Source organism: Carcharodon carcharias, chromosome 2, assembly GCF_017639515.1.
Source record: "Carcharodon carcharias isolate sCarCar2 chromosome 2, sCarCar2.pri, whole genome shotgun sequence".
NCBI classification, from domain to species: Eukaryota; Metazoa; Chordata; class Chondrichthyes; order Lamniformes; family Lamnidae; genus Carcharodon; species Carcharodon carcharias.
In genome coordinates, this window is record NC_054468.1 from 188,162,322 (window position 1) to 188,185,330 (window position 23,009).

Consider the following 23,009-nt stretch of genomic DNA (forward strand, 5'->3'; position numbering starts at 1 on the left):
TTGTCTGAGTTATGGACACACTCAGCATTATATTCAGTTTTCAGAAACATTCTAAGAAAGTTATTTTAACCATTTATTTAGAAATTGACATGGTCATTTAAACTGCCTAAAAAGATCTCAGAATGAAGAGTGCCAAATTGGACCTCATCATGCCCATTTCTTTGGTATGAAACAGGCACAAAAGGTCCAATTGCAGAGGGCTATGTTCCATACCCTAAATGTGCCTGAAGTATGTCCAATGTCATATCATAGAATCATAGAAAGTTTACGGCACAGAAGGAGGCCACTTGGCCCATCGTGTCTGCACCAGCTAAAAAATGAGCCAACCAGCCTAATTTTACTTTCCAGCATCTGGTCTGTAGCCTATACTAGCTCAGACATTCCTGGTGACTATCTTAAACAGCCATAAGAACCTTGTGTACACTTATGAGGAACCGAATGCTTGTTTAAGGACTCCTATTCAAAAATGGTCAGACACTGGATGTGTCAATTCCAGGTGATGCTAAATGACCCATTTCGATGTTGTAATTTCTATGTAATTCTATGCAATGCTAGTTACTTGCCACACTGGTTACCAATGGTCAAAACTTTGATGAAGAAATGTTAGACTATGCCCAAGAACAGCAGGAGCTCATTTGTGTATTTAAAAAGATGAATACCAAAGTGCAGTGCATTCATCCTTTGTGATAATGCAGCAAGTTGAGAGTGAAGTATAGTTAAATTGCACTGTACTAAATTAAACTACATACATGAACACATGCTTGTTTCTGTTGTTTAGTCCAACAAGCAGCTTCCTGAGATGTAACAGCACTCACTCTACCACTTCCATTCATGATTCATAATGAATGGCAAATCTTGGGTTGGCAGTGTGCAAATTGGACATTGGCCAGTTATGGAACATTTTTTAGCCTTTCATAATTTAATATCGTATAGATTAAACTATTTAATTACTTGCATTTCATATTGAAAAACCACCACTCCTGAATGGTACATTTAAAATTGAAAAATTGGACTTCCCTCATGGCTCAGCTGGTTAAGTTGGCATGAGGCTAGTCTTACAGACCAGGAAAATTCAAGGTTTAATTGCTAATCCGTTTTAATTTATCTCAGCCAGGGCAACATTTGAAGCCATTAATTAGCTCCGCACCCTGGGATTAAGAAGGGAAAAATCAGCAAGGGCTCCTGCTCATGCTTTTTATGCATCAACCCTAATTGAAAAGACACATGTGTGCATGTTGAGTGAGCTTAGATTAATTTGTCTCCAAAGTTCCCCCAAAGTTGAGTAGCCTTCTGATACTCATTCGGTAAGTGAAGTGTTGAGAATAGCAAATTGGCTGAGGTGCTGAAGGGTAAGCAGCACCTTTTGGATCATACGTGCAATTAAGAGTCAATGTTTTCAGGTAAGGAAGGAGGAAGAGAAAATTAAACATCTAATGTTTAATAAAGGGATAAAGATATTCGCAAATGCAAATTCCTAAGAGTGTGCATGTCATTTGCTCATATGATAACTTGAATATTGCCATAAAGAGAGATGTGATGCTGAAGCTTCTAATCTTGCATTCATCAGAACAAATGCAAATGCAAGAATGCCAATTTTCAAACAATCACTACAATTTACACTACAGGTGAAAAGGATGCTGATTGAATGATTAAGTTGACCCTGATTGGCTGAGGCATCATCATGGAGAAAGCAACAGGGAACCATAGGCTGCCCAAACCCCCAGGTAATTCAAAATGACCAAAGGTTTGAACATATCCTTTTTGTTTGCAGAGAACATGTCCCTGTGTATAAATGTATGTTGTTTCTAGCAAGCTTTAAAGAGCCATGTTACGAACTCAACTGATTATCTTAAATTAGTTGTTAGTGTAGCTATTAGGGCACTCAAGCTTGCTCAGTAAGTGTTGTCCAATCATGGAATCACATTGAACAGTAGTTATTTTGTTTTGGGTTTAGCAAGCACAGGTTGGTTAAATACAGCCTGTACTCTGCCTATTAAATGCAAGAACATGCCATTTGATTTGATCAGCCAATTGCTGGGATGTATAGTTTACGCACCTGGCATCACACCGGCACTAAAATTCATACATGACATTGCTCAAATGTGTGGTAGGCTGAACGTCTTTTTGGACTAACATCTTATATGAATTTCAGTGCTGATACAATACCAGGTGCATAAGCTACACATCCCAATGATTAGCTGATCAAATCAAACAGCATGTTACTTCAGTTGTTTATAATAAGCTGAGTACAGACTGTATTCAACTGGCCCATGCTTGCAAGCCACGCCCTCCAAAAAATCTCCTGTTAGATGTGATTCTGCAATTGGATAATGCTTGCTGAACAACCCTGAGTGCGCTAATAGCTACACTGACAACCAATTTAAGATAATCAGTCAAGCTCATAAAGTGGCTCATCTACCCTTGTTATAAGCTGTTGTAATATGCCTTTAAGGAATAGCAGCATGACATCACTAGAAGGGAAGCACATCATGCAATCCAGTCTTAGGTTCACTTTTGCCCTTGAGCAGAGAACACACACATAGCTGGTGTCTTCAAACTTGAAACTGATATATAAAGGTTCTTACATGCCTAGCCTAAATTAATGAACCCTCGTGTTTATATCATTATAACAACATGACATAAGCAACCTGCATTCATATGCAGGGACCCATTCTCTGCAAACAAAAGGAATATATTCAAGCTTGCACCTTTTTTGAATTAACTGAGAGCTTGAGAAGCCTATGGTTTCCTGTTGCTATCTCCATGGAAATGCCTCGGCCAATCTGTTAGGAACTAGAGATAGTTTAAGTGAGTTATATTTGTATCTGGGGGTATTAGGAATGAGTTTTAGCTTTATATTTAATTTATGTTTCTGTATTGGTTAGTTAAGAAAGAAGAGAACTTGAGTTTTGGTTTCACTTTAAAAGATGCCTGTTTTCTAATGAGGATTTATGACTCTTGAAAGGAAGCTAAAACAAACATAAGGTAGAAAAACTGTGCTGTTGCCTAGCAAAAGGAGTCCAGATGGAGGGACCCACAGAGACAGATAAAAACAGAAAAGTAGTTTCAGTTCAGTTGAAATCAAGAGCAAGAAGAAGCTGGACACTGCAGAGGGAACTGCAGAAAAAGTAGATTTCCCAAAAGAACCGGAAGGTCCCAAAGCCAAGGAGTGAGACAGAAAGGAGGGGTCCCAAGGAGACCTTCTATTCAAAGGAGAGGAACAGGAATCTGGAAAAGGTCCCGAAAAGTGAAGTTAAGAGTGAGGAGCAGAGGAATGCCCCAGGCTTAAAGAAAGAAAGCTGCAGGGTGTATACTTAAAGCAAAATAGGTTTATGAGAAGCCAGAAGATTCGGGGAGACAGGCAAAGTTTGTTGACTCTTTACTATAGGCATGTGAAGTAGTGGTGCCCTGTTGGTATGGCTGAGTATCTAAGAGACAGTGCATGGAAGGCAAAGCTTGAATGCAAGTGGCGATCCAGGGGAAAGGAACATTGGAAGGAGAGTTTGAAACCCTGGAGGTGGACCCTTGTGGAAGGCATCTGAAAGAAGCATTGTTTGGGAGAAGATTCCAAAGCAGTTCTTCGAGAGTGGAGATTGGAAACCCTTGTGTGGAAGGCGGAGTTCAGTGAAAGCGGTTGTCTCACAGTGTGACAAGCGTCTGAGGGGAGTTAATGGGAGATCCATAGCGGCTGTTTGGGGTGACTTCTTTCACTTGGTTTCAGAGTGTGGTCTGTCTGACCACCGGTCACCTATTGATTTACATGGACTGTGTACTTACTGTGAACATTAGAGTATAAGATAGCTTTTATAACTTGTGTTAGCCTTATGAATCTGAATATGTATGTAAAGGTATAGGTGTGGGTGAAGGAGTATTGTAATATAGTTATCTTTTCTTGTTTAATATATGTTTTATTCATTTGTTAAAAGTTCATCAGCTGACTCTTGTGACTCTGTTCAGTAGCTGCCCTCCATATTTCTAAACAAAAAATAAAAGTTAGGATATATAAAGCAGGGTTCCATCCTGGGATCTGGCTTGTCCATCAGTAACATCAGCTGGAATCATAGCAAATCAGAATTGACTTGCCAACCAATCAGCACTCTTCTCCTGTAGTATATATTGTTGTGATCGCTCAAAATTTGGCACTCTTGTGTATGTCCTGATGAATGGAAGGTGAAAAGCTTTGGCAACATGTCTCTCTTTTCAACAATATTCAAGTTCTGTACTATCAAGCAACTGTTCATTTTGTAACTGTTAATGATACCATTTTAATGTGCATCCTGATTTCACAATTTACCTTATCTAGCTGTATTTGTTAATGGTTACACATTTAATCTTCCAGTGCTTCCAGTCATAAAAATATTGGCCCAGATTTTGTAGTAAATAACAGTGAGATTATCAGCACTCACTGTAATCATGAAATAAATTGGGCGGCAACCTTTGGCATCCATACATGTGCAGTTAAATGTAGAAATCAGGAATTTGCTGTCTGATTTGCCCTGCTTCTCCACAAGATTCACTGCACTGGTATTCACAGACAGATTCACCATTCAAATACATGAAGGGTGTAAAGTTGATGTGCTTACCCACTACATATCAATTAAACATGCCACAAAACGTTAGGGCGAGCCCATTCAAACATGGTTTAATTTTAATGGTGCAGTGAGTCTTAATTTCTACCAAACAAAATCTCTGGCACTGAAAATTCAATTTTATAACTTTACATTCCTTCAGATTTTAGTCATTGTTAGAGATTTTTAAATAATTAAAATAATTTTATTTTCTAATTCTTTCTGTCTCTTTCTCTCTTAAACCCATATTTTTCCCTCTCTTTATTTCACTTTCTGCCCATGATTTTATAGTGTACTAAATATTTTAACTGGCATTTCCCAGTTTAGGCTCTGCATGGTTCAGTAAGGATTCTTCAATCTGATTGGTTGAAAATTCACCCTGCTGTTGGCCCAGCCCACACAAGTCCCAAATTCCCTGTAGAGGGTACCATACTGTATCAGAATCCTGATGACCGCAAGTTGCTGTGAAAACGCCAACTAAAAGAGTGTGAGAATCTGTAAGCATGATGAATAGTGAGCATTGTTTGTTGCTACTGATTGCAAATTCGGGGCCAGCATTAGTGGAATTATCATGTGTTGACTTTTGTGACATTGTTTAATGAAGTGTATGAAGCCTTAACTATTAGTAAATTACAATAAAATTTCTATCAAAATCTAATAAAACTTTTCGCTCTAAGAACACTAATCAACAGTATCGTTACTATGTGTAATGAACTAACATTTTTAGTTTGATATCCTTAGCCTTAGGTAATGTTACCATTTTATTGTATTAAGGGATTATGGAGAGGAAGATAGCCAGAATTCCCAAACACTACAATCATATTTGCCAGAAATACATATTTGGATTTTGGGTGATTACGGGAGTAGCCCAGTTCTAATGGCTCCTTTTGTCAGTTAAGCAAGGAACACCCCACATCAAAGCTTTCACATAAAGAATAGTCACTTAAGAGAAACATCACATGGCACCTAATACCCGTGGAAGCATACTCAGAAAACAGCCAATTCCTTCAGAAGAGCAGTAAGGAGGGAAGAGAGAATCTTCCAAAAAAGAGCAGGAGAACAACATTTGGAATTTCATCTTAGTTCAATGCGTTTATTTCTGAAAAAGGCATATCAACTTTCAAAGGAAACTCTTTAGCCACAAAATTTACATCACTGGTTTCAGTGCAATGGGAATTTGGAGAGGAAAATATGGCTGGGGAGCTACTCCTGACAACCTCCAGTGCATTGTGCTGATCATCATGTTAGGGAAGGTGATAATGCGAGTGTCCCAAGTGTACACTGGAAGCATGTAGAGTGGGCAGATCATGACATCAGTCAGCATCTACAGCTAATTTGGCACACAGCCTGCCATTTTGGACCTACTAATGCACAGCTCTTAAACGTCTTAAATGCACACAGCTGCACATGTGTTCAGCTGCAGAAGGGATCCTTCCCTGTCACCCACTAGGACCATTTAAAAGGATAACCATGCAACTTTTAGGTGAAGGGCTTTTGACTTTCTTTTGCTGCTAGGGGAAGAACTGTGTAGCTTGTTTGAGCAAATTATTTCAGTCAGAAGGGTGTCGTGCTAGACCATTGGAATGAATGGTATGGATCCGAAAGGCCTCTGAACAAAAACTTGGTGCAGAATTTTATGCTGACAGGACTTTACGGTCCCGCCGAAGTCAATGGACTTTTGAACACTTGCCACATTTTACGCCCCCACCCCACGCCTCCCCCCCCCATGACGGGACTGTAAAATTCCGCTCAATACTCTCGGTAATGGGGGCTATAGTTGCAGTTCCCTTGGGCAAAGAGGAGAAGCTGTTCACAAATGGAGAAGGAGGAGGGCTCTCAACAGACGATCATATTCACTTATGGTCTTCAGTGAACACTTCTCCTACCTTCACTTCAATAGGAGCAGTGTATGAGGCAGCTATGATTCACAAAGGAGGTGGTCACAGAACTGTGCCGCCTTCTCAAATTGAACCTACAGCTTCAGAGCAGAGCACTGACTGCCAAGTGGCTGTCAGTGTCACTGTTATCCTCAATTTCTACACCAGCGAATCCTTCCAGCTTGCAGCTGGCAGCATCACCAACATTTCTCAGTTGCCCGAGCATTGCTGTATGCAGGATGGCACCAAGGCCTTGTACACAAGGAGGGGGGACTTCAATGTCTTCTCTGTAGGCAGACAGAACCAGGACATGTAGGCAGGTGACATTACCAGGATAGTAATTCTCAATGTGCAGGGAGTCATTGGGTGCATGCACGTGGCTTTGCAGTGCCGCGTCTCCATGGGGGAAATGCACCAGAACCACAAAGGGTATCATTTCCTGAGTGTGCAGTAGCTGTGTTACCACACTGAGACCACCATATCGGTGAATTCTCACTATCCTGGCAGCAATATTTACTCTTCAATCAACATCACAAAAACAGATTGTCTGGTCATAATCACATTGCTGTTTATGAAAGCGTGCTATGTGCAAATTGGCTGCTGTGTTCCTACACACAAGAGTGACTACAAAGATACTTCATTGACTGGAAAGCCCATTGGGACTTCCTGTAGTTATGAAAGGTACTATAAAAATGCAAGTCTTTCTTTTTTCTCCCTCTGGCCTGCTGCTCCACTGCTCTGGTCCCCTCCTGCTGAGAAAGTTCTCTCACTCATTTCTAGCACCTGCTGCAGCCAGAGCACACCTCCCTTTAAGAAGCGTAGGCTAGTTTTAATTGGTGCTAGCCTCAAGGCCCCCTTTTGAGTGTACAGCTCGGCAGCCTTTTTAGCACAGGGCTGCATCCCACAATCATGTAGCTGAGCAGGAAACACAAAGCTTGAGTGCTGTCTGCATCACTTTGACTGGTGCATTGCAATTGAACACCACTAACCTGTGGGAAAAAATTGAAAATTTATTGGCTATGAAATTTGGCTCCATAGTGCTCATTATTAGTGTGCTACAGAGATGCTTTCTTTACCAAAATGCTGCCTCAGTCATGGTTGTTTCAATGATAGTGAGCGCCATCTCCTCCATAGGCTGAGGACTTGTGTCATGTCCATCCCCCACCTGCTAGGTGTTGCTGCCTCCAGTTTTAGGCCACCTTGCCATGCAAAAATCAGGGAAGTATATCAGTGAATGTGGTGCATTCGTTTTGTGTGATGTGCCTATTATAATTGAATAGCTGGCAGTGTGTGCAAGCAGAGGGATGTGGCTGCGGGGGGGGGGGGGCTTTCACCAAAACTAAGTCTGTGAGGGTGAGATGTGGTGTGAATGTGAAATGTAAATAATGGTTGATAGAGAATATTGATAGGTGAGTGAAGAGGGTATAGTGAATTGAACCTTGTGTGAGGCTAGTGAGGCCATTCTTAAGTACAGTAAACTTTGTGTTATCCGGCACTCTATCAACTAGAATTCTCTAGTAACCTGAATTTCTGACAGCTCAATTTTTAAAAAGCCAGTCACATTCAGTGTTCAGGTAATGTGTTTTTAAAAAAAAATAATAATTACAGTAGATTGTAAATCTGCAGAAGCTGTTCTTAGGCTTTACATTGAAATTATTGAATTATTGGGACAATTTCGGTTGCTCTGCCTGAATAAATATATACATATGGCTTGGAGCAACTGTCAGTGAAACGAGCAGCTCGATTATCGTTTGAAAATCTGGTCTGAAGGTTGTGGTGTCTGTTTTGGTGCCAGCTTGATCTTCAGTTATGGTGTTTTTACTGTGATGCCCTGCTGTGATGGGGCCCTTAGCTGCCAAGCTGCTTCCCCTCTCCCCTCAGCCCCTCAAAGACAGAGCAGTATCTTGTCTTGTGTCTTGAGTAATGTAAGTCCCTGTTAACTGACATTTTTGATTAACTGGCATCACCCATTCCCTGAGCATGCCAGATAAGATTTTACTTCATAAAGCATTTGAAAATACATTCGCTGACCTTGACCACTCATATGAGGTTATTGAACTTTTTCTGGCATTGCAGCCACTTCCTGAGGGCTACACTCCTGGCATTGACTGTGGCAGATACCTGGTCACACTGATTTCTGAGCCTTCTGAATTTTTCTGGAGGTCTTCCTCATGCCCTGTGGATCTCTTCCTGACCAACGTCTGCACCAAGGCCTTATCTTGAAGCTTTATCTGAGAACCTTGGTGCATGCTCTCTACCCTGCCATGCCATTTTTATATTTCTTCCAGACTGGAGAAATTGGGACTGTCTTCCTTGGGGAAGAGATTTGAGAGATTTGACAGAGGTATTCAAAATCTTAAGGGATTTGGGCAGAGTAAATAGGGAAAAAAATGTTCCCATTGGTGGAAGGATCGAGAACAAAACTGCTCAGATTTGAGATGATTGGCAAAAGAAGCAATGGCATCTTGAAGAAAGACTTTTTCACACAGCAGTTGGTTAGGATCTGGAATACACAGCCTGAAAGTGTGGTGGAGGCAAGGTCAATCAAGGCATTCAAGAGGGAATTGGATTGTTATCTGGAAAGGAAGAATGTGCAGGGTTATGGGAAGAAGCCGGGGGTGTGGCATGAGGTAAATTGCTCCTGCAGAAAGCCAGTGCAAACACGATGGGCTGAATGCCCTCCTCTGTGCTGTAACAATTCTGTGGGCAGAATTTTCCCATTGGCGTGCGGAGGAGGGCCCCGCATACACGCACATAAAATGATGCGTCTCGATGTCACCACGCACCATCACGATATTTCGTTGGGTGGGCGCACGTTGATCTCCAATGCGCGCCCGCCTTTAATTAGCCAGCCACTTAAGGCCCTTGAAGCACCATCAACGGCGATTTTTTGGTGCCCCTGCAATCTTCTGGTTGGCGTACGGGCAAGCAGGTAGAGCACATTTTCATAAATCTCATCTATGGGCGGGCTAAGAGGACTCAGTGGGGTCGTGAGTGTGCTCTGTCAGATATTGATTTTTCAAAGTTACTGTTACTTGCCTGTATGATCTGCAATACTTCAAAACACATACCAGCTGCTTGGTCTGGACTCACAACCATCAGGTTAGCACTCTGCAGTGAGGAATCCTTTTTGGGACGGCAGGTTTCGGGAAGCCTTCCCTTAGCCTGGGGATGGGAGCTGAGCTCTCCACTGGAGGCACCTCCTCTGAGGAGGAAGTGAGGTCTAGAAGGGAGAGGAGGCCAGGTGTGCACATTCAGCCTCCAGGTGGGTCACCTTTGAGAGGTCAGGTGCAAGGGGTGCAGGGCCAAGAGGTAGTCCAAGGCGGAAGGGGCCGCAGAAGACGCCACTATCTTGCTGCCAGGGTTTACAGGCGGCGAAGCAGCTACCTCAACATGTCTGAAGTGCAGTGCCGGAGTAGGCTTCATCTCTCAAGGGAGACAGTCAACTATATCTGTCAGATGATTGGGCCTGAGATCTCCACTAACTGTGTGGGTGGACGCCCCATGCCAGTGGTTTTAAAGGTCACAGCTGCCCTCAACTTCCATGCCTCTGGCTCCTTCCAGGGGTTGGTGGGTGATCTTTGCGGTGACTCCCAATCAGCTGTCCACACTTGTGTCAAGCTGGTTACAGACACACTGTTCAGGCATGCATTGACCTTTATCCACGACTGTTGGGACCAAGCGAGCCAGATGCTTTGTGGCCATTGCTGGCTTCCCCCGCGTCCAGGATGCAAGAGACAGCACACATGAGGCCATCAAGGCGCTAGCAGGTGAGTCCGGTGTCTTCGTCAACAAGTAAGGCTTCCACTCCATGAATGATCAGATAGTGTGTGATCACAGGATGCTGATTCTATAAATCTGTACAAGGTACCCAGGCAGCGCCCATGACGCCTACATCCTCAGACACTCCCAGTTACCGGGGCCCTTCAGTACTCTAGCTCAGCTGGATGGTTGGCTGCTGGGTGACAAAGGCTATCCCCTCAGAAGGTGGCTAACGGCACCTCTCCGCCATCCAAGAACAGAAGCTGAGCAGTGGTACAGTAGGAGCCAAGCCTCCACAAGGGCTGAGGTGGAGAGAGCCATTGGTCTTCTCAAGGTGCACTTGGGAGACGCTTTGGATGATGAAGACGTGGACGCAATGGCTGCGGCTGCACACGATGACTCCAGCAGTGAATCCGAGGATGAGTACGCACAGGGAAATGCTGAGGGGGTAGATGCTGACCCAGGCATACTCCAGGGAGGCAGGGACACCCAGGAGGCTTTAATCTAATTAACCTTCAGTTAGCACACCATATATGGACCTCCAGGACAAGCTTGTGCTGTGGGCTCCGTACTCGATACCCAAATGCAAAATCTGCTTGGTTAGTAACATTAACATTAACTAAGGTCCTTATTAATAAAGCTGAATGTCCCACAAAACACTCACTACATTTTTGGAAACCATCCATCTGCAGGAGAAAAGAGGCACCCTCAACCATGGTGACGTGTCTGAATTTAATATTACAAACAAAGAAACAATGAAACAAAATGACAAAGGTGTTAAAAATCACACCAATTCATAAAGACCTCATTGCGGGCCAACAAAAGCACCAGTGATAAACCCATGGTGTGTCTAAGGTGTCTTATGTTTACGTTTTCGGGTGCTACGTCTTGGCGCTGACCCCTCACTGGGAGTGACATCTGAGATGGCCTGCTGACCCTGCTGTCCTGTTGGCCTCGATGACCTTGGTGCTGGCCCCGCCTGGGAGGGGGCTGCCAGTTCCACAGCTGCCATCTCCCCAGTTGTTGCAGCCTCATCAGATGCAATGGTCACTGGCAGAGGGGCGGAGGAGCTGCCGCCCTCATCCGGAGTGCCCTGAAGGGAGCCCGCAGAGACAACAGGCAGCTGCTGCGCCGACGTGAGATTGCTTCGGACCTCCCTGCTCACCATAGATGGATGGGCACCAAGCTGGGAAACTTTGTGCCCAGACCATCTCCCACATTGGCAATGACCAGCTGAGGTAAATGCCGATGTGAGGGCTTTCTGCTCCCAACACATCCCCTCCACAAGAGTCGTCACTCTCTCCATGGAGGACGCATGGCGTTTGGCCATGAGGCTCACTGCTTCAGGTCCCTCAGGTGTGAGAAGGGGCCCCTACTGCTCCTCCTTCCGGCCCTGCTCCGCTGATGCTGAAAGGAAGAACAAGGACATTGGATCAGGGTGACCTCGGCATGGGCAATATCTGCTGGCCCACCCAGCGAAGGACACATGCTGTCAATGACTCAATGCAGTCACTGCACTCAGACTTGGTGGGGGGGGACACCAGGGGGGTAAAGCCAACCTACTGGGTTAAGTGACCAATGCCAACATGGCACGTACCCTTGCCGAGCGCAACAGGTCATTGAAGCGCTTGTGATACTGGATCCACGTGCGCCACACTTCATCATGGGTGTTCACCACCTCCGCCACCTCCTCCCAGGTATGTTTGGTCATGTTGGGGGGACCTCCTCCTCCCGTCCTGGGGTACCAGGACCTCCTGCCGTGCTGCCACCTCCTCGAGGAGGCCGGCAAGGAAATCATCTGAAAAACGAGGGGCACAGTGCCCCCCTGCCCTACCCTCCTGCCTGGCCTGCTCAGCAGCAGCACTCTGGGGAGCCCTTCCAGAAGCCATGATTCGCAGCCTTGGAAAGGTTGCAGCAACTTTTTTAAACAGGCCGCCGGGTCGCCATTGGACCCGGCAGTCATTGCCATCCCGCCACCCCCCGCCCACTCTCGCTGTCCTCAGGAGCCGTAATTCATGCTGGGTGGGCCTTAATTGGCCCGCCCGTGTAAAATGGCAGTGCGGACCCGATCACGGGTGATGATCAGGTCTGCGCCCGCTCCCGATCCGGCCCCCCGCCAGCCAGAAAATTCTTGCTTAGATATTCTTTTGTCACCAGTTTCAACACCTCCTGCAGCAAGAATGTACCTTGTCTAAGTATTGTTACAGACAGGAGGGGGATGAATTTGAACAGTCCTGATTTCTCCTCTCGCCACCCATCTGTAAACAAAAAGGTGTTTTGATTTTGATTTCACCCTTTATAAGCGATGGCGTATTTCCTAATCTCTCATTTTTGGTGTGATTCAAATTTTATTCACAGCCAACTCAAAATTGGGTAAACTCGGAGTGTTAGTTTATTTGCACACACTCAAACACGAGAAGAGCGGCACAATGTAGCCTCCTTTTTCACTCCTACAGTAAAAGGGGGGGGGGGAAATAGAAAAAATAAGATTTACAGGACAAAGACCACAGAATAAAGAATTATTGTTTCACATTGGTCCAGGGTCTAGAATCAAAGTCCAAAGGTGTATTCTTTCACAGAAGTCAACAGGGTGATGACTGATGCTAGATAATTCATTTTTCCAACACAGATGACTTCCACAATGGGATAGGCATGTAGAAATGAATCAGTCTTGTAGGCACGAGTACAGAAATTCAGAAGATCCAGTAGAAACATTGTAGTTGGTGGGGGTAGGGGGTGGGGGGGGGGGGGGGGTTGTGGAAAGGAGCAGGCATCCACCTGCACCAAGCCCTTGTTCTGAGCTTCTGCTTGCTAGATGAAAGACGGCAGACTGAATGGAAATACAGAATGACAGTGTTACAGGTTCCTCCAGCTGGGGGTCATGTCACATGACTCCCAACTGTCCACTTTGGCTTTGACAAAGGATGTATATTCCTTTGACAGGATTCTTGACATTGTTAATGTTTTAACCATTACGAATTACAAACGAGGTAGCAGGGTCCTTTGTCCTAGCAGACTGGTAGTCTCCATTGGCCAGGCCTGGCTTAGGAAATGTAGATGACCTTTGTATAATTCCCTTTCAATTTGATCACTGCAGCCACAGGGGTAGTTAGCATCTCTTCAGAGATAACAAGGTGCCAGCCTCTCGGATATTGCCAGAAAGTTCCTTTTGTTCAAGGTTTTAGGCAATCATGCATTGCAATCCCTGTGTTCGTTTTCAGACCTTATTGCATTTTAATCCACTCTATTGGGAACTGGCTACCAATTGCTCTAGGAATATAAGAATATATGGAGCAAAATAAAATCATTCAAGAGCACTCCTTCCACAGTCTACTATGGACTATAATCATTCTATTTAATCTCTTCAGGCAGTGTTCTGCAAAATTTCTCCCTAAATGCCAAAGGCAATCAAATCATCCAGATTTCCTATAACCAACCTTGCCTGATTGTTTTCCATGAACAAAATGTCCTTGATCCCAGCAGCACAGGGACAATGATGTTCCATGTTCCATGCAGTATGTGAATATGGGTAACTGGAGTCACTCCAGGCAGATGTAAGCAGAGTTAAACAGCAGCCACATAAACTTTGCACTGTTTCTAATGTTGCACAGATCAAACATAATTGAGATAGGGCAATGATGATGTTGCTCATTCATTTTATGGCTCTTGTCTTCAGTTCTTTGGTTTGGTAACTACATCTGATCTATGCTTAGGCAAACACATGTTGAAATCGCAGGTGTAAACCTGGTATAAGATTCGAAACTCTAAGGAAAACCTGGCCATAACTGTCACCAAAAACAATGTCCTGCGAAGTCTATATCTGCTCAAGATTGTAGCCCTGATTGGTAGGTAAGAATGAAAAGCTGTATCATACGACTGCATTCCAAGAATTCAAAGCTTTGCTGATAATAAATCTATGTGAGAGCAACTTACTAACTTGTAGAGTGTGGTCTTGAAAAAATGAACAGAGATGTGGTTGGACTATTAGTCCACAGTATGACAAAGAAAGTACTGCAAGAGTTGTTAGTTCTTGGCTCTGTTCTCCATCTTCATGCCAAGAACAGAAATGATGCAACAGATTTACATCAACTTGGTATATCAACCTAAAATTTCTCATACTGAACACAAATAGAAGGGCTACAGAAATGCTTCCCCCTATTTGTGGAACTTGCACCCACGCCAGTAGTAATGCTTGCAATTGATTTCTTGTATACAGAAGCTCAAATACATTTTTATTATTATTTCACGGGATGCGGGCATCACTGGCTGGGCCAGCATTTATTGCCCATCCCTAATTGCACTAGAGAAGGTGGTGGTGACCCACCTTTCTTGAACTGCTGCAGTGCATGTGGTGTAGGTACACCCACAGTTGATCACTTTTAACCACTTAATAACAAAAACAAAATCACAAAAATAATATTCTGGGAGAAACACCAAGACAATGAATAGATTTTTGTGTGAAAAGTAAATTGGGAAGGCAGAGAGTGAGGTTTGCAGAGGAATCTACAAAGCACCTGAACCATTTTATTTTCTGCCGACTCTAAACTTGCATAAATACACCCTCAGTTCATGACCGGGATCATAAATTTTTGCCTGTTTCTTCCGCACACCCATGAATATTCTATCATGTTTCTAGCCATCCATTCAACCTGAGGGAAATTGTAGTATAAATAACTATTGAATTTTTATGGTTATCAATCCAAAAGATATTCATCTATCCTCACATCTCTTCTATTTAGCATGGCCTGTTGCTCTTCTCAGTTATAATTTGATACCTCTTAACACAAACAATCTAGGGACCATTGTGGGGAACCAAAGAGAGGTGGGTTGGGGGTTGTGCAGGAAACAAAAATGTTTTTAGTCTCAAATCTGGCCTCAACTTGTTTTAATGAAGGCAGATCGGGCGTGTGGGCATCCAATCCACTTTCAGGAGGCGGTTTGATCAATAGAAGCTTTTACGGAAAGTGTGTGCCTCCATTTTAACAGAATTTTTATTTTTAATACATGGAGCCCAGGTTTCCTCAGGCTCAAAAATCCTAGCAAGTAAAAGGAGGTTCAGGGGCTATTTCAATAAGGTAAGTTCATTTATTGCATTACATGTTGGCCAGAAGGAGCAGGAGTGTTTCCTCCAGGCCTAATAAGCTTACCGCGTACACCAACACCTATAAGAAAGAAGCAGGGTTCTCTTTTAAATATGTAGGTCAGACCTCCTGATGTCTGTAAGGACTGATTTGCAATTTTCACCAGAGTACTGGTGAGGGGAATTGAGGGGAGGTGGGGAATATTGGCACCCACTTTGGCAAAACGTAATTGCCAGAAGCCAAATCTTGGGCTGGAAGAGACCCAGATGGCTTAAAAAATATGCTTTAGGTTTTCCTGTGACCCACTGGGGGAGAAGCACTGCTCTTTAAGCCTCACAAGGAAGCCTTGGGCCTCCCTTGAATTAAACTATTCTCCCACCCCACCAATCATGGACAAATCCCTCCCCTGATCCAGACAACTGTTCCCAAACATGCCCCACTGCCTGCCTTCTGCTCCTCACTCAGGCTGTAATTTCCAGCCTCCTCTGGGTCCAAATCTCCTCCTGATTCTGAGTGCCAGGGACAATCCTCATGGGTCTCTGGCTGATGGACTCCTGCCACTAGTTTTCATGCTTGTCCACCAGTTAAACCATCCATTTGGTTGGCTGCTGGAAAGAAAGTGACCCAACAATAATATTGTGAGGCCCTGATGTTATGATTGGCAAGATCTCCACATTCCAGGCCTTGCCAAGTTCCTCGATAATATGCTCCTATGCTCCTTCTTCCCTGGCTCCCTATTTATCAGGTCTGCAGAACTATGTACACTATAGGAAAAACATAAAGGTGCCGTTGGTGCTTTTAATAATTTACATTTATTAACCAGTGACGAACTGTTTGTTGCCCAATTTTTGTAACAAGACTCGCAAGAAGACAAATTTTGTCCAGTTTGATCAACTTACCTTGTTCTGCATAAAATAGCCCGGTGAAAATAACTGAATATTTCAAAAGTCCATTTGGTGTACTTGGAGCTGTCCATTTCACTTGGACTGACCTGGGGTCTTCAACAATGACAGCAAGTGAAACACATCCCACTGGTCTAGATTCCAGGGTTCGAGCTTTTACCTAAAAGAAATACTTGAATTTATATGATATATATAAGAACATTAAGTACAATAGAATAGTCCTAGTAAGTTAAATCGCCAAGTGCAACAATTTTACAAATAAATAAAGATTGATCGCATTCATATTCCAGAAACAACTCAAGAGAAAAAGTACATTTCTATCCCATGTACTGTATTTAAGGTGCTTAAATGGGTGCTTTATTTTTAATATTCTAATATTTTTAGAGAGGTTTAAGGTAAGTTTAATTATAATGAGGTAAAGAAAGAGCTTGCATTTATGCAGCAGCTTTCACAACCTCAGGGCATCATAAAGCATTTTCCAATTAAGTATTTTTGAAGTGTAGTCATTGTTGAAATGTAGGAAATGTGACAGCCAATTTGCACACAGAAAGGTCTCCAAAACAGCAATGGACAATCCATATTAGGATATTGGTTAAGGGATAAATATTAGCCAGGTCACAAGGGTGAACTTCCCTGCTTTACCTTGGCCATGGGATCTTTCGCGCCCACCTGAGCAGGCAGAGGAAAGACTCTGTGAAAGTCTTGTGCTTAATTTTCTGGGGTGGGACAAACCCACAACCTCTGACTCAGAGGTAGAATGCTGCTACTGAGCCGAAGGGTGATAGCAGTCAGGCTGATCAATTTGTATATTGTGTTCCTTAGTGTACTCATTATTGTGAGATCAAAGGATACTGTGATCTGGCTTCCCCTCCCATTGATGGGCTGGCAGTGGAGGAAAACACTGACTGGCAATGTGATTCCACTGCCAACCCAGTGCAATATTCTCCTAGGATTCTCATCTGCAATGCAGACGGGGTCATTCAGCCCTTCTCCATTCGATTAGATCATTGTTGGCCTGTATCTCAACTTCATTGTTTCATATCCTTTGACAGCCCTACCTAACAAAAATCCATCAGCTTCGGTACAAAAGCGGAATATTATGAATCCTGAAATAAAAACCTGAAAAAGCTGGGAATACTCAGGCAGCATCTGTGGAGAGAGAAGCAGAATTAATGTTTCGGGCTGTGACCTTTTAAGGTCATCAAACTGAAACATTGGGCAGAATTTAATGTAAGTGATGGGGGATGCCTGCAGGCTGGAGAGCCAGTGAGAGCCCAGTGTCACCTCTTTTTGGATGGACCACTAATGGATCAAGTGCATAGGGCAGTGACGTGCCTTCTATGGGATCAAGGAACCCAAGGTTAGAAGTCTTGCCCGCCAAGAGCTGCTGGCCAATCAGAGGCCAACAGCTCTTCACTGCTCAGCTGCGCCACTGGGGAAATGATGGTTACTGCAGGTAATGCATCCACCCAAGGCCCAGGATCACCAAGCGACTCAGGGCACAGGTGAGTGAGTGATGGTGGGAGAGGGATTGCAGAGCGGGCGTCATCGGGAAGGGGGTCGTCAGCAAGGTCGGGGGTTGGCATTCAGCTGCCTGTCCCTCTCCTGATGCCAGGTTACTTGGTCCAGTACTGAGTGTTTTTGAATGAGGGGCCCCTACCCCTTCTGGAAACCCACAAACAACTCCAACAGGGGTTGTTTTTAGGGCTTCCTGCATGGTGAGTCCCCCACCTGCCACTGGGTAATTACCAGTAGCAATGGGATGAGGCACTTACGTTGGCATTAATTGCCTGCTTAAAAAGCCTCAACTGGCAGCAGAGCTGGAAAGCTATCCATGAGCCTTTCCATCCCACGCAACCGAACCAGAGGCAGGAAGGTGGCGGGGTCCACACCTGCCACCCTCCTGTCCAATTAACTGCTTCCTTGCCACCAAATTCACCACAGGAGGGGGCATTAAATTATGCCAATTACCTTTGGACTACATTTAGTCAACACAATGGGGATCCTGCTGATGGGCCTGATTTGGTGACCTGCAGAACCCGGGCTGCATCTTACCACTGGCAGCCAATTAACTGACTGCCACAGGGTGGCTATCCCTATTAAAGATGGTCATCCACACCCAAGAGCTGTTGGCCAATCAAAGACTGGCAACTCAGCAACTTTAGCAGCACTACTAGAAGCGGTGGTCACTGCTGGGACTGCAACTAGAAGAAGAGGACGCAATGGACGGACAATGCTCTCAAACCAGACAAGTGTGGTCTAGGGGTGCCAGGGCCAGTCAGGCAGGTTCTGGTGAAGTTTGGGGAAGGGGCTGGTGAGGGCAGGCAACACCTTTGTCATGAGGGTGGCCACTGCCACTGGAGAGCTCCTCTATGGGCCTCAAAGTGCCTGAATAGGAGGACCCCACTGCCAAACTTACTGGGAGGCTGCCAGGGTTCACCAGGCAGTCTCCTCAAGCAGCGAAGGGCCCATCTGGTAAAATGCCAGCGTCAGCAGGAAGAGGGCCTTAAATGGCTCTTAAGTGGCTCAAATGACCTCTGGGCAAGAGGGCCATCCACCACCTTCTCTGCAGCTGGCATGATGGTATTGTGGCAGGAAAATGACAGGCACACCACCCCCACATTCCCATGCCATTTTAGGGGCCCCCTCACCTCCCAGCTCAACTACAGAGGGCTAGTAAAACGAATCCTCTGCTTCACTCCCCAAAGATGCTGCCTGAGTATTTTCAGCTTTTTCTGTTTTTATTTATATCAACCTAAGTCTTAATAATTTAAACATTTCAGCATTTAGAACCTTTTAGGGAAAGTGAATTACAGAGTTCCACTATCCTTTGTGTGAAAATGTGCTTCCTAAATGGTGTCCTCTACCTTAAGGTTATGTCCTTTTGTTTTGGATTCCCCACCAGAAAGCAAGGAAGGAAAGACTTGCATTTATATCATGCCTTTTATAACCGCAGGACTTTCCAAAGCACTTTGCATCCAATGAAGTACTTTTGAAGTCTAGTCACTATTGTAACGTAGGAAACAAAACAGCCAATTTGCACACATCAGGCTCCCACAAAGTGCAATGCAATAATGGCCAGATAATCTATCTTTTTGATGCTGACTGAAGAAAAAATACTGGCCAAGGCACCAGATTACCTCCCCTGCTCTTCTTTGAAATAATGCCATGAGATCTTTCACATCTCCTGAAAGGACAGACAGGACCTCAGTTTAACATCTGATCTGAGAGAAGGCATCTCTGACAGTGCAGCATTGTGTTGGCTCTGATTTTTGTGCTTGAGTCATGGAGTGGGAGCCCACAAAGAGAGGAAGTAGTTTCTCTGTACCTATCCTATTGAATCCCTTAATCATTTAAATATCCTGATTATATCACTCCTCAACCATATAAATTCAAGCAGATACAAGGGCCATTTATGCAACTTGTCCTCATAACTTCAAACTGAGGAACCCTGACATAATTCTGCAAAATCTTCTTTGTATAGCTCCCAAGGCCAATATATCTTTCCTGAAGATTGGTGCTCAAAGTTGAATGCAGAACTCCAGATGGAGTATGAGCAAGGTTCTGTACAACTGAAACATCACTTCCTCACTTCTTGATTCTATTTCTCTTGAGGTAAAAAGATGCAGTGATGAGTACCTTCCTGGAATGCTGCCTGGAAGAATCCAAAGGAAAAGAAATGCAAGGCCGTGACAGCTACAGACAGTGGTGGAGATGGGCTGCAGATTTTCAGGCATCAGTTGACTTATTTCTCCAACAACCTCCAGGGGAAGCACGGCTTTCTGAGACACTGACAGTCAGAAAAACCTAAGTAATTACCTTCTTTGTCTGTGGATCCAGGTGGGCATATAGGAAAGAGTCATTTTCTGTGAAGCCAGAATCTAAAAGCTTCTAATTTAGCCTCTTGCATCTCATCATTGCCCTGCTCATCCTCACTGCATAAGAATAGTCATTTCCATTAGGAATTATACCCTCATGCCACATGCTACTCTGTGCAGAGCAGAGTGAAAATTGTAGCAGAAGTTCTAACCGAGACTGCAACGTCCTGAAGAGATCACTATGTAGTCACAATAACACCGACTTTTAGTAGCAACACATAAAATAGCCTCCCCAATGTTGTTTCTGCCTCATCAATACCTTTGCGCAGCTCCTGCTGCCTCATATATTGAGGCAGTGATGATTTTGGGTGAGTTTGAATCAAAGATTGGATGGCAAGTCAGAGAGTTGGCCATGCACCCTTGACCTTGTTCATGAAGCAGATTGGGCTCTGGTGGACATTAAGACATTTTTTGAGAGGATAATTCAGGTGCAGAATTTTTACCATGGTTTTGAACTTGTAGCTTCTAAGAACCCATTCAACTCCACTTAATGCCTCTAAATAGATGATACTTCAGAGGAAAATGCAGATCAGTTTATCTGAATGCCAACTTTTTAAAAAAAAGTGGAGTTATTTTGTATAGAGAGAACTCCCTTTAGGTTTCCCATTGTCACTATTAGACATTTGTCAGAGAGAATAGAATTTCATTCATAATTCTATTACTTTGTTCAGCTGGTAAAATATATCATGATTTGTAAAATCGTCAGTAGTAAGTATAGTGCATCTGGTAAGATGTTAAAATCCTTGTTCAGCTATGTTGTTCACAATGGCTTTCAGTAACTTTAATTTGAAGAGAACGGTTTTTTTATACAGTATGGAACAATGGAATGATGTCACACATTTGAAGGGTGAAGGGGTTCCACAGGTGAGAAGTTTATGAGTGGCGAATTTTACCAAATAAATAAAGAAATGTTAAGAAGAATATGGTCAGAAACAGCAATGTAAAGTGTCATACTTTAACTCCGATGATTTTGAAATTTGGGATCCCAAACTCTGCTTCCTGTGATAGCATTCAGGCCAGAGCACAAGTGAGAATGAATTTACTACAACAACAACTTGCATTTATATAGCACCTTTTATGTAATGAAAGATCCCAAGGTGCTTCACAGGAGCATTATAAAATGAAGCATGACCCTGAGCCATAAAAAGGAGGATTATATCAGATGATCAAAAGCTTGGTCAAAGAGATAGTTTTTAAGAAGAGTATTAAAGGATCACAGTGAGGTAGAGAGGTGGAGAGGTGTAGGGAAAGTATTTCAGAGCTTGGGGCCTAGACAACTGAAGGTGCTACCACCAATGGCGGAGCAATCAAAATCAAGGATGCACAAGAGGCCAGAATTAGAGGAGTGCAGGTATCTTGGAGGGTTGGGGGGGCTGGAGGAAATTACAGAGATACGGAGGGGGTAGACACTGGAGGGACTTGAAAACAAGGATGAGAATTTTAAAATCAAGGCATATTTGACTGGCAGTCAAATGTAGGCCACCAAGCAGAGGCAGAACAGGACTTTGTGTGGTTTAAGACACAGGAGGCAGAAATCTGGATGACATCAAGTTTACGGAGGGTAGAATGTGGCAGATAAGCCAGAAGCACATTGAAATAGTTGAGTCTTGGGGTAACAAAGGCATGGATGAAGGTTTCAGCAGCAGATGGAACTGAGACAGGGGTGAAGTCGATTGATGTTACAGGGGTGGAAATAGATAGTCTTAGTGATGGCATGAATATGAGATCAGAAGCTCATCTAGTGATCAAATGTGAGACCGAGGTTGTGAATAGACTGAGCTTAATCACTGGCTGTTGCCAGGGAGAGGAATGGATCAGTGGCTAGGGAACTGTGTTTTGAGCAGGGACTGAAAATAATGCTTCAGTCTTCCCAATATTTAATCAAAGGAAATTTCCAATACTGGATGAAGTTTAAGCAGTCAGGATTAGCAACAGACGAGGAGTTGAGAAAGGTGGTGTAAAGTTGGGGTTGGTGTTGTCAACGTACATGTGAAAATTAACACTGTGCCTTTGGCTAATGTAGTTGAGGGAAGCTTGTAAATGAGAAGCAGGAGGTGGCCAAGCATAAGACCTTGGGGGACCCCAGAGGTTACGGTGCTAGAGCAGGAAGAGGAGCCATTGGCAAGTGATTCTCCGGCTACAATTAGATCTATAAGAATGGAACCAGGTATAAGCAGTTCCATCCAACTGCATAACAATGGATAAGCGTTGAGGAGGATGGTGTGGCCAACTGTGTCAAATGCTGCAGTCAGGTTGAGAAGGGCAAGGAAGGAATGTTTACCTTTGTCATAGTCGCATAGGATGTCATTTGGGATATTGGTGAGCTGTTCTGTTACTGTGGCAGGTGCAGGAACCTGACTGGATGGATTCAAACATGAAATTTCTGGAAAAGTGAGAAAGGATTTGGGATGCAACAACGTGTTCAAGGACTTTGGAGAGGAAATGCAGGTTGAAGATGGGATAGTAGTTTGCAAGGATGGTACGGGTTAAGGATTTTTTTTTGAGGAGGTGGGTGATACTGGCAGATTTAAAGGAGAGGGGAACAACACGTGAAAAGAGAGAACCATTTAGAATATCGGCTAACATGATGGCCAAGGAGGGTCAGTTGAATCATTGGAAGTTTAGTGAGAATAGGGTTGAGGAAACAGGAGATGGGTCCCATGGACAAGATGAGCTCAGAGAAGGCAGAGAGAGCTTTGAGAGGAGAGAGTAAATGTTTATGGTGGTGGATGGAACATCAATCAAGTGGGCTGCTTTGTCCTGGATGGTATCGAAATTCTTGATTGTTGTTGGAGGCACACTCATTCAGGCAAGTCGACTTCTGACTTGTGCCTTATAAATGGTGGACAGGCTTTGGGAAGTCAGGAGGATATTTACTCACCAAAGAATTCCCTGCCTTCTATCTGCTCTTGTAGTCGCAACATTTATATAGCTGGTCAAG

General features: G+C 44.0%; 1 protein-coding gene across 1 annotated transcript in view; it reads right to left on the bottom strand.

The window, feature by feature from the left end:
* ush2a (Usher syndrome 2A (autosomal recessive, mild)) overlaps positions 1-23,009 on the bottom strand; it is a 1,196,697-nt gene that overhangs the window by 507,725 nt on the left and 665,963 nt on the right. The window contains exon 36 of the mRNA XM_041207243.1: positions 16,184-16,350. Within this exon, the coding sequence (XP_041063177.1) occupies positions 16,184-16,350 (167 nt within the window). The remainder of the gene's footprint in view (positions 1-16,183; positions 16,351-23,009) is intronic.